This window comes from Orbicella faveolata, unplaced genomic scaffold, assembly GCF_042242905.1.
Source record: "Orbicella faveolata isolate gen_17 unplaced genomic scaffold, um_ofav_v1 contig_34, whole genome shotgun sequence".
In the NCBI taxonomy this organism is placed as follows: Eukaryota; Metazoa; Cnidaria; class Anthozoa; order Scleractinia; family Merulinidae; genus Orbicella; species Orbicella faveolata.
The window spans coordinates 4,667,701-4,684,871 of record NW_028301563.1 but is presented as its reverse complement, the minus strand read 5'-3'; the positions used below and the strand labels follow the sequence as shown (position 1 = coordinate 4,684,871).

The following is a 17,171-nucleotide window of genomic DNA, read 5'->3' as shown; positions in this document are numbered from 1 at the left end:
CACGTGTCCACACGGTGTTCGGCATTACTAGTCCCCAGAGCTACTCCGTTCACCGACCACTTGACCGGAAGAAACGAGCGCACTGGAGACGAAAATTGACAGATTGTTTTTAACGATTGAGAATACTTTACAACTGTCAAACTCGAGTGATTGAGCCTAAAGACGGCCGTCTTTCGTGAAATCTATGGGCGCTTTGCCAGTCTTACTCAAACATCTTACTGGTATGCTTGTTCCTCGAACGAACGCCAAAGTACAGAGTTTTGCGGTCTACTTAGAATCAGCCCTCTAACACGATTCACCCCAAAGAGCAACGGAAACGCCCCACCCGAGGAATTCAGCCATCCGAAACGTTCCTTCCTGGGAGTGATCTTTGCCCAAGGTTTCTGAAATATAAATAACTTAAAAATCACCAACTAATTCACGGTCCGTTGATTTATTTTATTGTGGTCAATCATATACTCTTCTTTGTCAACAAAACGGAAAGCTTAATTAAAAATTAAATAAACATCCAAATATTGCTAGTTTTAATAAAACAAAACTGCGATGAAACACAAGCTTCTTGGAGAAGTTTTAGTTCTATTCCGGTCAAGCCCTCAGGTAACCTTCAAAAAAGGGTTACGGTAAACGCGGAACTTCAGTGATACTTCAGAAAAATACTGCTTTGAGGCGACAAGTACTCAGGTCGAGAAATGTTACATTGAAAATGTGAGCTTCTTAGATTCATTTGTAAGCCAAGGGGCCATAAATAAAGAACTGCTAAGGGACGTTTGCTATATCAGCAATAATTTCCTTGTCTGTTGTCAAGATATCACGCAATTTGCCGCCTGCAGATCTTCCTGCTGTGACCCGCCCAGCGAGTTTGAGGGATCCATTGCAGTTCCAGGCATTTTTGTTTTACGGTCGTCAGTGATGGAGGTCTTCTCCATCTTTTCAAATATTGTTGGACTAATGTCTGGCTGGTTAAAGCTGTGCGGCCTTTCATCATCAAAACGTGATGATTTTTCTTGAAGTTGCTTCTTCATGTCCTCTAATTCCATTCGCAATCTGATAAGAGATTGAAAAAAAATGCACGCAAATTAGTCGACAAAAACGTTGTTGAGTGAGTCTACAGAATTAATAAGGAAATAGAACGTTTAATCGATCGTTCGGTGGAACACTTGATCAATCCATCGATCAATAAAATTAGTTGTTATTCGTCAAGGCCATTAAGGTGTCTAAGAAATTCCAGGCATTTTCGTTGCCAACGCATCCCACAAGAATACAGTAGTCTTTAGTTCTCGACAAAGAATTTTTAGAGCTTTTCTAGGTTTTCCGAACCATTACTATTTCCATCGCAAGAAGTTGGAATTATATAAGGATCTTGTTGGCCCTATCTTTCTAAGCTCAAGAGCTTAATTCTCCTCAGTAACTGTCATGCATTTTTGAACATTCGTTCTGAGAATTCCGCGGTGCATCAAGGCAATACCTCGCAATTTACGATTCGCTTTATTTTCGCCACCTTTCTACTTGGTATTGCATTGACACTGAAAGGAGAAATCCTATGTTGATCATACCTATGCACTTCACTGTTATACAGATTCTGTTGTTCTTTAATTGTCCTCTCTCTGACTTCTTGTGTTGTTAACTGTAAAAAGATTGTAAAAACAAAGCGAAAGTGAAATTTGTTAAAATACAGACACAGTACGGGGAAAGAGCTATGAAGCACGGTCTACACTAAGCCGGAGGAATTTGGAAACGCAGGTTTCACTCAGGAAACGCATCAAATGTTTTCCGTTCACACTACGCCGCAGGAATTTATAAACGCAACATCAGCGGTCATTTTGGATTTTTGTTTGAAGAAAATTCAGTCAAGGAAACCACGTGATTATCGTGTCGCGTTCGTTTTCAAAAAGCTCCGTTTTCAAACTTTTTTTCGTCCACACGAAAACGCCCAGCCAGCGTTTTCAATTTCCTCCTGTTTGAAGAGCGTTTTCGAAAAGCTCCGATTTCGTGACGGATTGGTGTAAACCGTAAGCCCAACCGTAGAAATAAAGTTGCGTTTTCAAATAATCTCAGTGTGTCATATTCCTGATTTTAGCTCCTTGGAATTGTTGTGTGTTGTGTTACGTTCGGACATGTAAGGCACTACTTTTGGTCAGGTTGGAGTCAGCTGCAGAATGAAACGAGGACTGAAGTGTGAAAAACCTAAAGAGAATTAGCTTTTGTGGTCATTATATATGAATACACAATTGCTATTAGCTGTACTGTGAAAACGTTTTACAGTAATGTAAAATTTTGGGCACAAAACCTCTTCATTTCTGCTCTTTTGACGAAAGTAGCACCTGAAAAAAACAAAAACATGAATAATAGGATTAGGAAGTGTCAGTAAAAATATCACATAAACAAGAAATTAAAAATTGTCGTAAACTTGTGACAATTTTGTTAATACGAGGAATCCATCTTGATTATTCATACTTGTTTTGTCTTCTTTCAACACAAGACTTGTTTGGTTGAAAATACTGAGTAATTTTCTTCAATATTTTATCAACAGTTGATGAGGATGTGCATCACCTTGGAAAAAACCATCTTGAATACTGGGCATGCTTGATGAACTTACAAAGTTACAGAAACGAAATAAAGTTGACCTGTTCGCGCCATTATTAGTTTTTGTTTTCGCTTGAACAGCGTGTCAATTTTCGGGTTTGCGCCTTAAGTAGGGTTTCAATTTGAGGCTGCTTCATTCTTAAATTGGGTCAGGATTTAAGATCCTTAAATAAGCCCGGTGTGTGCCCTTCGCGGCACACACCTATCCGAGATTTATGGGAGTACACCCCGGCGGGGGTGGGGATCAGTATAGGGAAGTCCAAAACAAACACATTGTTTTATCAACTAAACACTATTTAGACGATAAAAATTATTGCTTGATCGTACTACATGAAAAGATTCATACTTTCCGTGGTTTGTTGTGTATATCTGGCCGGGACAACTCACAATCTTAATCTCCACAACAAAGCGGTCTTCCACTTGTTTCCTAGAGCTGGGCCTAAAAAACAAAGTACAATAAATATCGGTTATTCAACAAGCGTGTGGTCGAGATGGCTGGAGAGACAGAGCCGAGGTCCATACACACGCAAAAAAAAAACGAGGCCAATATCTAGCCCTCTTGACCGAACAAGCTTGGTCAATAAAAATTTGTTATAAGGAAAAAGAACGCTATTTTCTTGCGGGATAGAGCGGGTAGTCCCGAGCGGGCAAGGTAGCGCCATCTTGCCCGCTCTGGTAGCCAATCACAGAGCAGGATTTGGTTCATCTTGCCCGCTCATCTTACCCGGCCATCTGTGTTAACACTTGTTACTTACAGTCACAAAGATCCATGGAGATTGTTTCTTAAACTATATTCTACTCAGGTGTTTAAGGAGCCGTCAAAAATGGCTTAGACTTAATGTCAATCCAAGATTCTCCAGTTGACTGCGACACATTGTCATTAAAAACATTGAGAAATAAATATATACGGACTGCAATAATTTACGACCTAAACAAAATTGTCTCTTGCATATCAGCCTTCAAGTGATACACCTTTTTAGAAATTTAAGCTTGGGCAGTTTGTTGTCCCATTTCAGACCATGTGATGATACTCTTGAGAATTCTTCCTTTCAAATTTTCAAATGTTCACGTGTATATGAATGAATAATTTGTAGATGGATAAAAGAACTCTTTACAGAGAATATCACGTTGTCTGTAATGGAAAAATAAACCGCTCAAGCTAAAAAGGTATATTCAGTAGCCAACAACATAAGGACATAAAAAGGCACAAGCACGCACTGCAGACCTATGTTTGCTTATGATCTTACCTATCACTTCCTTGATTTCTCACCACCGGTACAAAGTCCACCTGATAGCAGTGATGTTTCACTGACGGATTGAAGCGATCCATGCACTCATCCACACCAAGACGTAACTGATCACGCTGAGATACGCAAATAGTACATTGAGTATACACATAATTAAGCCCTGGGATGATCCGACTTCAAAAGCAGTTTTGAGTGGGTTTAAAATCACGGAAACTTTTCGCTGGATGTGGTGAGGGGTGGGTGGGGAAGACGGGGACAGGCTAATGGGCAGAACGAAAGGTTTTTGACGAGCAATGTATTGTCATGAAACCACTCTGCTCAATTAGAATATGAAACAACGTCCTGTGATCAGAGCGTAATCAACGTCTAAAAGTATAATATTTCGTTAGCCTCACCGTACTTCATCAGACGCAAAAAAATGTGAATGGTGTTGGCTAATTCAAAGCCATTATCTCTATTCAAGGAGGGATTGATTTGTTCTGATCAATCATGATACATTTAATCACAATTTGCAATGTTAAGTATTAACATTAAAATGAAATAAAATATCACATAGGGTAGAAAAACAGCCAAACAGGAACAAGGATGGTCAAAACTAGGAAGACTGAGATGGATTACAAATAAAAAACTTGAATATCATTTTGGCACAGAAATTCTTCATGTGCCACTGGTGTGTAACTTTAGTACTACGACAACTGAATCATCTCTACCTGTTTTCTGTCGATTCTCAAGCCAGCTACTACTCCATCTTTTCGAATTCCCAGGTAAACAGTGCCACATTTATCACTGTTTAAAAATGCACATAAAGATCTAAAGGAGAACAAGGAGCAGATTTTTTCATGACTCTCACTGAAATGTAACAGACATCAATTGGGCTATTTTTTTAAAAAAATTATCAAGAGTTTAAAAGCACGTATAATCCAAGTCTAAAATAATTCTCACCATATTCTATAATTCTATTCCAATACATCAGACAGTGTCAAACTGCTCTCGCCTGGATGACCACAAAAATGAACTACATTCTACTGTTAAAACCCCCTTCATCATAAATGTTTCAGCTACAGTTTTGTTTGTCGACTACTTCGTATATTTTGGGAAATGGAAAACATCTTCTCGAACAGACCAAAACACAACTAAGCAGACCAAAACACAGCTATGCATCCTATTTTCAACTCTCTTCTTGGTGGTTGGAAATGTTACCAAACATGGTCTTTCGTGTTTGATATATTACCTGTATTATCTGAAAAGCACAGTCACTATGAAATGCCTGATTTTGTCAGGAAGACACAGCAAAACCATCGCCGAATACAAATTATGAAATACTACCGAACATGCAAAGGACCTCAGGTTTTTGATTGGCTGTTTTTTAATCTCCTCTCACCTGGCTACTGGTCTAGTCGATACACTGTTTATGTTAGCCTGAGGCCTGCTCAAAAAAAACAAACAAACACACACAAAAAAGAAGGTAAATGAGTAACTGCTGAGCAAATAAGTTGAAAAGCAGCCTGGAAACCAAATGTTCAAGGGGGAGCGAGAAGAGACATTTGATGTCATCACGAAGAGCAGACAGAGAGCACCTAGATCATGACTATCATTCACACCTCACACTTAGCCTATGTGGCAAGCATCCCTTCCTTTTGGGCACCCACAAAAATCATGCAGGAGGAAAAAATGTGAGGAGGGGGGAGGGGCAGAGATGTGGAGAAGAGGGAAACCCCCTGCTTTCCTCTCCTTTCAATGCCCCCTTATTTGTTAGCTTTCACCCCATTTTTTGCATGGCAGAAATGCGGAAAGCACAAGTTTATGCATCTGTTAATGCTTGCAATAAGGCTAATTGCCTTTTGCAGTACAAAACTATGGAGCCTTTTCTATCCCCTTTCTATGTCTGCCACACAGACTTAATAGTTAAATTGGTGTAACCTTTGAGACTAAGGATTTTGCTTCATAAGGAAGAGAAATAATGAACAATCAAAGTATATTACCTGAAATCATGCAAGTCATCTTCACTAAATGGCACATGATAACCTTGGATGTAATACCTTTCCTTATCAACATCTTTCTACAAAAAAAGAAATTATTGTGACACGATTTTCAACTTGCAGACTTTTTATACACCAACATCATTGGTAATATCTGAGGCCTTCCAAGGGAGCTAGCCGTGTCACTATGTCCCATCTTTTAGTGACATAACGTTGCCTAACCAGCAGAGGCAAATGTCCCTGTTGTTTTCCTCTGCGAAGTCATATTTCGTTGTCACTACAAGGTTGATATTTAGAGTTTATTCAATGGAAACATACACACATTTCTGGCATTTACAGACTTACTAAAGAATGCGATTTTTAAATACTGTACACAAAGCATCCAAAAGGGTCAATGTCGCTGTGTTTTCTAGTGCTTCTCGTTTCACTGCCAAATTTCAGTGGCACATTCCATACACTTGATGCTGATTAGAAAATTCCAGTGTCACTGGTTTTCAAGGTTTTGTCACTTGTTGCTTTTATCCCTTTGAAGGCCTCATACCTACACTAACTATGAAATTGCCTTACAAATTTCGAACATAGGACACTCCCTTCTCCCTTTGCCTTGTAGATAAGGGTTTTCTGTGAATTCAGTCCACTTAAAGTTTCCTACATACACATTGACACATCCAAAAGCTACTCCATACGAGGACCAATCCAATTAGCTACATTTCAGTACACTTAGAGTAGAATACATACATCATCATTACATCTAGGACCTTGCACTTGAACTTGCTTGTCAGTCACCAGTCTCTCTCCATCTGTGTCGCCATCAGTGTCTTCATAACTAGCACTGTTGTCATAATCAGAATATCCCTCAGACTCCCCTGTTGAACTCCGCTTGAGGTTTTCTGGTGAAAGTGCTACTGGAGTAGGCTTTGGTTCGACCTCACCACGGCGCAATCTATTTTGATTTGTAAATTTACATTGTTCATTGAAATTAACTTTCTCAGTACATGAAAGAAAATTACTTTGCCTGCTCAAGATGTCTAGTTACGCCAAGTCAGCTGACTGTGAATTTAAACATATGATCCACCTGAAAGTGGAGCTACCACTTACTCTTGTGCATCTGCTTCATGTGTATTATTTTAGTAAACACCCCGTAAGAAGGTGTGCTAAACTACAGATACTGGCATAACTTGATACGTGTAGAAACAAGAAACAGAAAAAACTTGCTATTATTTAAAGATGTTGGTGGAAGTTCAACACTGTGTTGCTGATTGCCTTACAATAGAAAAGTGTTTGAATGACTGTGACACTGTTTGTTTGAGTAGACTAGAAAATACAGCATTGCAATAATTACTAATTACAACCTTCGTCTTCTTCTTCGACGTCCTCTTTCACATGTGGGCTCATCATCTGACACAGCCAAGGAAAATTTTCTCTTCTTTTAAAAGAGAGAAAAAACAATTAGGAAAACAATTCTGTTCCTGGGTTGGGTTGTTCAAAGCCTGATTAAGTTCACCCAGAATAAGTGACCTTAGAACATTATACAAAGTTTAATTTCTAAGAGTGGTATGCATTGTCACAAGACAGTTATTATTATGGTGTACTTGTCCATGGGTGGGTTGATAGGTGAGTGGGTGGGTAGGCACATATTGGTGGATAAATCTTAATTCATTGAGGGTGACATATGACACTAGTTCAAAAAATAAACTTACTTCATCCACTATGCTTCTGGTATCATAAGTTAAGTTGGTGTGTGTTTTGGTATTAATCTGTAAAACACCATTCTCTAGATTTGTACTGTAGAAAAAGAAAAAAAATGATAACAAAAGTCAAAATGGATCCTACTAAGACGATAACATGGATGCTCAAATTGTTCCTCTTGGAAGTTTCAAATATAATGTACATGCTTTGGTACAACTTAGGCACTCCAATTTCAGTTACATGTATCACTTTGCAGTTCAGGGTTGTGACCCACCAGAACAGAAAAAAACTCCCTGACTTTTCACCGACTGTAAAGCAATTTTCACTGAGCGTCAGGATGATTATTCTGGCCATGAATCAACAAAAATAAGAACGGCTCAGATAATTTTTTAAACAAAATTGCCTTGTCTACGTGAAAAAATCTTATAAAATGATTGGCGGCAACCCTAAGATAAAATTCCCTGACTTTTCACTGACTTGGAACAGGGATTTAGAAATTCCCTGACCTGATACAAAACTCCCTGACTTTACCCTGACCTTGAATAAAATCTTATTTTTCCTGACTTTTCCCTGACTGTGGCAACCCTAAAGTTATTTTTGTACCCTTAGTGTACGAGTAGAAGGTGTAAGACTAGGTGCAATGTGCAGTTTTCTCCCAAACTTGAGTAGACAAAATGAAATTTGAAATGATGAGTCAGAGAGGCTGAAGTGACTGCTTGTGGCCTAAGGTTATGATAATTATTGCTGGTACCTGGTTGATGCTCAAAATGCAAAATTCTTGGCCCGGTTGTTCGAAAGCTGATTAACGCTAACCCAGGATTAAAAGTTAAACAAAGTTCTTACTTCTCTTGAGTAAAGGTGTTTTTACTGTCTATGTTTCCTGGAGTTTGATATTAGTCAAAGCCAAAACTGAAGGACAAAAAATTAGAACAGACACCTTCACTGATAAGTTACAAAATTGAAATAAAAATTTACGCTAATCCTGGATTAACTTAATCGTGCTTTGAACAACCCGGCCCTGGTACCCAAAATTTGAAGTTAAAACTTTTTTGGAAGGAAGCTTGGCCACCTTTATCTGAGAGCCCTCAACATCATTAGTGGTAACAAATTTTACGTAGAAAAATGAGGGTCTTGGGAACTTTTGATCCAATCTCAGAATTCTTTGTGACGACCCATGAAGTCTTGTTTTTGTGTTTCTTCCTGTCTCCGAGTCTAAGATAGATCATATCTCAGTCAGTCTTGGAAGTAATATATCAAACATGAAAGACCGTGTTTGACCACAGTTCCAAACATCAAGAAGAGAGTTGAAAATGCAACAGTTGGCAGAATATCTTTGATGAAACTTGGAGGTGTTTGGAATGTGGTCAAACACTGCCTTGATTATGTTTGATATATCTTCTCAACTGAAACTAAGATTAAGTTCTAGATGGAGAAATAACATCAAAAAAAATCTATGCTAATCGAGATCAGATATCCGACCACCATCGTGGTCCTGATTTCCTTTGTTTAAACTTGATGAGGTATTAAATAAATGAGTTTGTGAAGGATTTTTAAACAAGAATCTTGGCATCTTGGAAATCTTGGAAATTTACAATAAAATTAGTCCTCCCTCCCTTAATCCTTCACAAAAAATGTGACTCACATGGAATTTCCAAGTAAGTTCTTGATAGCATGAAGACACCTGGTCTTGACTGGATCGCTCTCAGAATTGTAATAAACTTGACTCAGTGTTATCAAGCCATCACTGTCTGCCAGTCGACAGCGATTAACATACGAATCTTGAACCAAATTTTGAATGCTTCCGATCGCAAGGAAAAGGACTTCTTCATCCTGTGAAAACCTCCGGCAAACATCTGGGGAGAAAAAGAGAGTTTTTACTAGACCCACTGAGGAAAACAATTTTTATTATCATCCAAGCATATGGCCCCATTGGCACAATCCTAATGCAAAACAGAGCACAGGGTCAGGCAATTTGAAGAGAGCCAGACAGTAAAAACATTTGGCCCATAACATGTTAACAATTTTTCAAAGTAATAGATGAAAATTTTTCCTGGTCTCTTTTCCAGTAGTGTTATGGCTGCATTTGCATCTATCCCCATGTCTAAATTTACTAAAAGTGCGCAATTCATAAAATTCACAAAAACGTTTTCACGAGCTTCATAAAGGTAGTCAGAATAGTAAAGAACAGTAAAATATAGGTTAGACTAGACAGGAAAATATTTAGGATCTTGATCATTTTAGATTAACCGAAAACAGTGAGGACTTGCTACAGTCTATCTGTATGGCATGCCCTTGAGCCACACAATTTTTCCCACCAAGGGTCTCCAACTTATTGGGAGGGTTGGCAAACTCACTCAACTGCCTTTTAATAGAAACGTCACTTGTGCTGGCAACTAAATAAGACTGACATCTTTTTACAGCAGCCATCTCATCGGAACAGTCATCTTTGTTATATTATCAGCTAGAAATATGTGACAGCTGAAATCAAATTAACTTAAATTACTAAATATCATATAAATTTACCAAGAAGAACTTGAATGCCACCAAGAAATCCAATCCTGACTCGAACTTTAGTGCTGATGGCCAGATTGAGAAGAGCACCCACAGCCTCCTTACAGACACCTCTGTTTTGGACGGTACACAGCTGATGAAACAATGGGAGTGAAAGTTGAACAACATGATCCTAGTAAGCTGACCTAAAATGCATTCATGGATCAGAAGGTACAAAAGTCAGATCGGATCAACTTGGACCACCAATCAGGTTGGATCGACTTGGATCAACTCAGACCAACTCAGATCAACTTGGTCAAAAGGTTGTCCCGTGCAACCAAGCACTGGACACAAGTTTGCAACTTGATCCTAGAGGAACTGGCAGTAAAAATACAAAATGGCTACTGACAACACAGAGAAACCTAGCAAGTCTTTCTTGATTTGGCCTATTTCATAGACAAACTTTTTCCCTCAAATGGGTAAAAGTTTCAATTTCCTCTAATTTTCTTTGATCTGAGTTGATCCGAAGTGCTGTCACTGCACTACTAATACTTAGATAAAGACTTTTTTTTACTATTTTACCATCTCAAACTTAAAAATAAAGATCCAGGGCCGTATAATTTTCTAAAACCTGACTCACCTTGAGTAGAAACTCCAGACCTTGCTGAGCAGTAACATAAAGGCGGTAACAGTTACTCTCTTCAGTCAGATTTCTTAGAGCACCTGAAATGCGTAGTGATTGAATCTAATCGAGTCACTGATAAATAAGGGAGTACTGAACAACACTATATTACTGTACATAGCAATGGTTATTCCAAATAGTATGTGGTAAACTTATGCACCTGATGAGAGTCACGAACAACAACAAGCTGGACGATGATTAATGGTATCATATATTGTTAAAATATTAATGGAGAGTTGCCCACACAGGATGGGTGCAGCTAATAATTTCTTACTAATATAACAGTGCTGCAAAAACATCTCACACAGCTAAATGCATTACCAGCAGCATGCTCCAGAATTTCGGCACTTTTGGGTGGGTCTTGAATTCCAGACAAACAGCACAAGGTTGCCTATCATGGAATTAAAATAAATTAAATTTTGTCTGCAATTGACTTTTATCTACATTATTCTTGATGAACTGTATTCCTGAGTGTGACTTGCATAAAATAGGCTTTGGTCTAACAAGAGCCATACTCACCCCACGTTTGCGACAAAAAAAGGATAAAGATCATGCAAACAACCTACATGCATTGATTCCTTTCCCTCTTTGATTTTTGGAGGATATTCCATGACAACCTTTCAGAAATAAGATTTTTTTTACTGATGCTAGATATCAGGTTCTCGAGATGATGGAAATATTGTTTGATAGGCGTCGACTGATGATTAATGATCAATGCTTGGGTTTATAATGTCTCATGACTGAGAGAGGTTTAAATTTGAAGGTCACACCTGGATGTGAAAGATGAGATAATTTTATGTTGCCTTTTACAAGGTACAGGTTCTGAACATTCCTAGGGATTGGACAAGTGTACTGTGCACAGCATTTTGTCCTCCAGCATTTTGCCCAGCTGATCTAATAATTTCTGGAGAGAGGCATTTTGGAAATGTGTCTTAGTCTGGAAAGAACATAACACAGTGACCCAACCAAGGGCTTGATCACAGAGCTAGTAACACAGGATACAACGGACTATCTAAACCTTAAATGAAATACTTTTGATACAACAGCAAATTAATACATTACCTGTGTTGGAAAACCCATCAGATGTTCTGGCAAAACATATAAGCATGTGCTTGAGACTTCCTTAGTAAAACCATTGTCTATGGCAAAGACCTTTGCTGTTAGACTGCCATCAGTTCTCTGATCTAGTGAAAGGACTTGAGCTCTGTATGTGTCTCTGTGACCTCCAATCATTTCGCACACAAAAACAAATGTACCTGGTTCTGGTATGGAATTCAGGGGAATTTGTTCCTGAAAATGTCAACGAAAGACAAAAATCGCACAAAGCGGTTGACTGTTCAGCTGTTAACCTAACTACATTCTAAGAAATGGTTATTTTATACATGCCTATAATGACGTACTGAGTACATCATAATTTTAAGAGATTTAGTCAAACTCCTGGCATACGGGACACAACTTTTATTGACACCTGAGATTCATAGGTATTTCAGCAGACCGCTTATTTTCTCACTGCTGCGACACCATATGGATATTAAATAACACCAACCTCAGCAAAATTGACCACATTAAAGAGACAATTTTCAGACCTTTCAGAAAATGTACACATGTCTGTAGTTTAAGTGAAAATACTTCTGGCATTTGAAGCTTTTAGCTAGACACTCATTTTCAGTAATGTGGCACACAGCATACACAATGGTCAGGCACTCAAGGGGTTAAACTGGTGTGGATCACTGACAATTTAAAGGGGTTAGGCCATGCTATTTTAGGTAACTTTGTTTAATTTTGTTAATTATGAGCTCTAAACATCAAATTGGCAGAGCAAGAGTCTTTTGTTTGCAAAATCACGGCCACATAACAACTGAGAATGATTTTCCAGCTGTGTAAATGACATTTTGATATAATCTGATATAAATTTGAAAAAAGGTGGGCCATTGTTTTTCAAATTTACCCAAATGCAATGCATTTTCATCCTCTCAAGTTTTGTCCATCCATGTCCCTTCTTGGCTTTCCTGAGTTTTGTTTGAGATCTTCTATAGTTTTGAACCGTTTTTGTGATATTTTAGTTAATTCTATGACCACTTGATCAGTGCTGAAATTGCCTAACATTGCGTGACCTAGCCCCTTTAATTGAAAGGTTATCGGTAGGGTATGGCTTTGTGGTTAATGATGCTGGTTCAACTTGCTACTGTGTCCCCTGATTAAGCAAAGCATGACAGTAACCAACACGTCATAGCCTACCTGAGATAAAAGTTCTCTATTTATTGCCTCCATTTTTTCAATAACTGGTTTCCCTCCAACATGAGCCCAGAAATGACAGGCATCAATCACTTCTGTGACATAAATGTCAGCCCATCTAAACTCTCTATCCTGCCATCGAAAGTAAAATGGTTACTTCTATTACCTGTAAGCTCCTTATGTAAACTATGAAAATCACAGAAAGAAAGATTTTTGATTAATTTTTGGCCTCATGAGTTGATAACAAATTTACAACCCCTTTGAATGTGTTTAATATGGAACCCATCATCTTAGGAGCACCCCCATTCCAACAAGTGCTTCACTATTCTATTTCTTATTAGTATAATCTACTAGCATTTGATCACGAGTGCTGTTCGTTGATTGGCTACCCTACTCACTATTTATTCTGTTGTAGATAGTGAGTGGCATAGCAGTGTGCACTTGTTATCAAAATGATGGTCGATTCTTTGTGTTTTCAAACTATCTGACTGTCAAGACGACTTATATTAAGTTTTGAACGACTAGTAGATTTAGACTAAAACAATTAGATTATTCGTTGTCAAATTCTATGCATGATAGGCTGAGTTGACTCGGGCTGCACCCTTATCAACTAATAGCGATAGAAATCTCAAGCTCATAATCTAATTGTTTAATATTACATGCACAATCAGAATATTACATGCACAATCAGAATACAATTTGATATCACCCGTGGTCCATCTTTCCTCTTAAAAACTCATATCATTCAAGATCATAAATAAAGAACTGTTTCTTTAAGTATCACAACTGCTTTTCTATAGGGCAGGGCTAGTGGCTAGTTGCGGGGGGGGGGGGGGGGCGTGGGGGGTAGTGGGGTCGACGAGGCACAATTTCTTTATCAAGAGTTCTCTCAAGATTTTGATTTACTTATTACTCAGATGTGTATATCCAGAAAGGAATCTTTCAAAAGTATCCTGCTTCCAAACATAGGATAAGGAACTGAATTACAAATTAGATACCTTGGGATTGACATATTTTTCTTTCTCCCCTGAGCTTTCTGATTGGTCAAGAGACATATTTGGCCACATTAACTTGCTTTTAATCAACTCATCACTAATTCTGACATCCTGATAATCCATTGTTGTGTCATATAAATCAATGCTAAACAGCCTGTTAACTTCAATCAAACCACTCACAAGACCTAGAATCAAACAGAAATCAACACTACGTACTCAATAAATGATCAACAGCAAAATGTAGAAGTTTGTTGACAAATAGCATATCTAGTATAATCCATTAGATTAAACTACTCACAAGTTCACCATTTGTGTAACTTGTACTGGTAAAATTTCCTGGTTTTATATTCCCATTTTTAGTGCAAAGTGTCTAAGTTGATACTTTACTTCTTGATATATTTTCCCACAAATGATAAACCTAAAAAAAGAATTCTATTATCAGGGTGGGGTGGGGGGTGGGGGGTGGGGGGCATTTGAGAATGCCTTTTACATTAAGAGGATTAGAGGGGTCATGACATGTCAAAAATTGCCACCTATAACCATTGTATGGTTGCACAACATGAATGTGCTTTTCTCGTGCATTATTGCTCAAAAGTACTATAAACAAAACTATGAAAAAATCATTTCTTTTTATTTATTTGAAAATCTATGATGACTATTTCAGTCACTAGGTCATGCTATATAAAAAAGTAAAACAATTGACATGCTTGCTCATACTCTCTTTAAATTTTGGTAGTTGACTTGGTTTTTCCCTTCTCCAACTACCAGTGAAACAATAAATACCTCAATTGCAGTAACTGGTCAATAATAAGATCTCTATAGCCCTTGATAAGCTTATTAACTATTAATATTATAAAAAAATCCTCACCATTTCTAATCAGCTTCACTGCCTTTTCCCTGATCTCTTCCACGGTCATTTCTTTTACTTTTCCAACCAGTTTCTTCTTGTAGGTTAAGTCATAAAGGAGTTTGCATGCATCAATAGATTGCTCAGATACAGACTTGCAACAGTTGCTATGACAACCCTCGGGGTTGAACACATCACACAATCCAACAAGATATTTGATTGCACCAGCTGTGACCATTTCTGCTTGACACGATGGATTCTGAAAGCTGATGATGTGGAGAACTGCGGCAGCTTGCTCATGAGTAAGGAATCTCCAATGTGCATCTTCTGCAATCCCTGTAAAGACAAAATTAAATGTAAACATGATCACGTAAATATGTAAAATTTAACATGTAATCACAAGATGCTTATCACATGTGTATAAGGCTCTGTAGTTGCTACGCATGCTTTCTCAAATTAATAGTCTGCAACACTTATAACAGTTGGAAGCCAGAGATATATCTAGGGGTGGGATGTCCTAAGTCTCCTTACCCCTGAAATGTAAAAAGTCCTTAAGGCAGGGCTCGACTTTCGGGAAAAAACTTGGGCCAGCTGGCCCCAAGTTTACAAATTTAGTCCCCAGCAAAAGTATCTCAGTGAAAAGCGTGAAAAGACTAGTTAGTCCCCAGTAAAAAAAAAATTTGATCTCTTTGGCGATCCCAGTGATCGTAATGTTGAGCTCTGATAGGGGATCAAATTGTTTGTCATCCACACTCTTATCAAAACAATGAAAACAACCAAATCTACCCTATCACCATCTCTTTACCAAGTGAGAAAGGGTTTCTCATCACTCTAGGGATGCAATTAGACTGCTGGTAGTCGATTGTTCTCTTGAAATGAGGCAGGGATTATAAGGGAACATTTCAGTAGCAGGGATTGGGAGGAGACATGTGTCCGCCTACAGCAGCAATCTGCAATCTGTGTTGTTTTAGTGGATGTTCATCTGTACAATAAATGCATTTAAATGCCATTTAAAAGTCTGAGTTAATCGGCCAAAGAGTGAAGTGGCCAGTGGTAGATTGTTAGGCATAGTCCTCAATAAAACATTGATGACATGGGGTTTGAGAAGTATTGACCAGGAAGATTCTCAGGCCATGCTGACCCTTAAAACTTTTGAACTGTAACCTGTTTCTCTTTTCTTTCCACTACCCCATCAATGTTGCAGGTGACTGTTCCATTGCATGGGAGGCTTAAAACATGTTTACATGTAGCTTCTACAGTTGTGCAGCCATAGGGGTATTATATGATCTAGAACCTGGCTGCCAAGTGTGGAAGCTCCTGTATGTTCCAGGCACCTAGCCCCAAATTAAAGAGATAAACTTGTTAGAATTTGACATGTATGAGATCAAGAGTCACTTTGGGCTTTTTTCGACGCACTCCTTTGATTTCATATACATGTGCTAACATATCAAAAACAGAACAATTCAAAATCAGTATCACTGTCTGCACCTGCATCATCTGATACTAGCTCAGGGTCACACAGTCTCAGTAAGGGGGGAATTCCCCCTTGTCCAACTATCTTGGCCTTGACTTTTCCATTGCCATGAGCAAGTATTCTGAGAACTGCAGCACAATATGCACCAAGGCTCCAATCAATGGTCTTTACATCACACAAACCTACAGGGAAAGATTTTTAATAACAAGGTGAAACTAGTTTGCAAGAAGTTATTTTCTGGAACCCTCTCTGGTTTCCATAGCAATAATAAGCAAGAAGGAATAGGTCAATAGGTCAAATAATAGAATCAATGCCCCTAACCCCAAGGCAATATAAAACGCAGATGGGGTAATATTCAGGCTACCCGGAGGGCAGACTTTCACCGCGATTAGCCTGGTCTGCAGTCTGAATTTTACCCTCAGTCTGCAATTTACCCCCGGTCTGCAGTCTGCGTTTTACACTGACAGGGTTCTAAAGGTTCATGATCTATTTTCAGAACGCTCATGTCTTCGGAGTACTCCCCGATCAGTAATGTCCTAAGGGCAAACTCTGACAACACTTCTTGTATATAAAAAAATTCCTTTGATCAGCCATAGTCAGCACGTGTTCATTAATTGCAGTGTTAAGGGATCAATAGAAGTATAAACACAAACACTCCATATTTTACTATAGCTGACATAGCTGGTATATAAATCAAAACAGTCCAAAATTCGGCAAACAACAAACTTTATATCTTGTCCCTCACCAATAATTAGCTGTATGGATCCTTCGTCCACAAATTCTTGCTTCTTTTCCGGACGTTTCAGCGATTCATCAATGATCGCTTTCAATGCCTCTATTGTGTCACGAACATTTCGCTTCGAAGGAGGCATGGTACTAAACCTCAACTGAAGCTCCTGTGCCAATAAAAACAGCTGACAGACAAAGAGAGCCAAAACAAGGCAAATTCA

The 17,171-nt window shown here is 38.5% G+C and overlaps 1 protein-coding gene across 1 annotated transcript; it reads right to left on the bottom strand.

Annotated features, from left to right (window-relative positions):
- Window positions 1–417: 417 nt before the first annotated feature.
- Window positions 418–17,155, bottom strand: LOC110067981 (uncharacterized). Its single transcript, XM_089271885.1, has 21 exons — window positions 16,967–17,155; window positions 16,236–16,403; window positions 14,769–15,083; window positions 13,904–14,085; window positions 12,909–13,037; window positions 11,733–11,960; window positions 10,992–11,061; window positions 10,629–10,711; window positions 10,022–10,142; window positions 9,141–9,351; window positions 7,510–7,594; window positions 7,162–7,235; window positions 6,548–6,752; window positions 5,813–5,889; window positions 5,212–5,256; window positions 4,541–4,640; window positions 3,831–3,946; window positions 2,930–3,022; window positions 2,288–2,321; window positions 1,554–1,624; window positions 418–1,044 (listed from the first exon to the last, which is right to left on the bottom strand). Exons 1-21 carry the CDS (start codon window positions 17,091–17,093, stop codon window positions 801–803), a joined length of 2,778 nt encoding a protein of 925 aa, XP_089128011.1. The 5' UTR covers window positions 17,094–17,155; the 3' UTR covers window positions 418–800.
- Between the last annotated feature and the right edge of the window lie 16 nt (window positions 17,156–17,171).

What these genes read in the sequence shown, in the direction of transcription:
- LOC110067981 (XM_089271885.1), bottom strand. Translation starts at nt 17,093, where the DNA reads ATGCCTCCTTCGAAGCGAAATGTTCGTGACACAATAGAGGCATTGAAA. An exon ending in GATGACTTGCATGATTTCAG is followed by an intron (nt 5,257 to 5,812) that starts GTAATATACTTT and finishes TTTTTTGAGCAG; the next exon opens with GCCTCAGGCTAACATAAACA. An exon ending in TATAACAGTGAAGTGCATAG is followed by an intron (nt 1,045 to 1,553) that starts GTATGATCAACA and finishes ATCTCTTATCAG; the next exon opens with ATTGCGAATGGAATTAGAGG.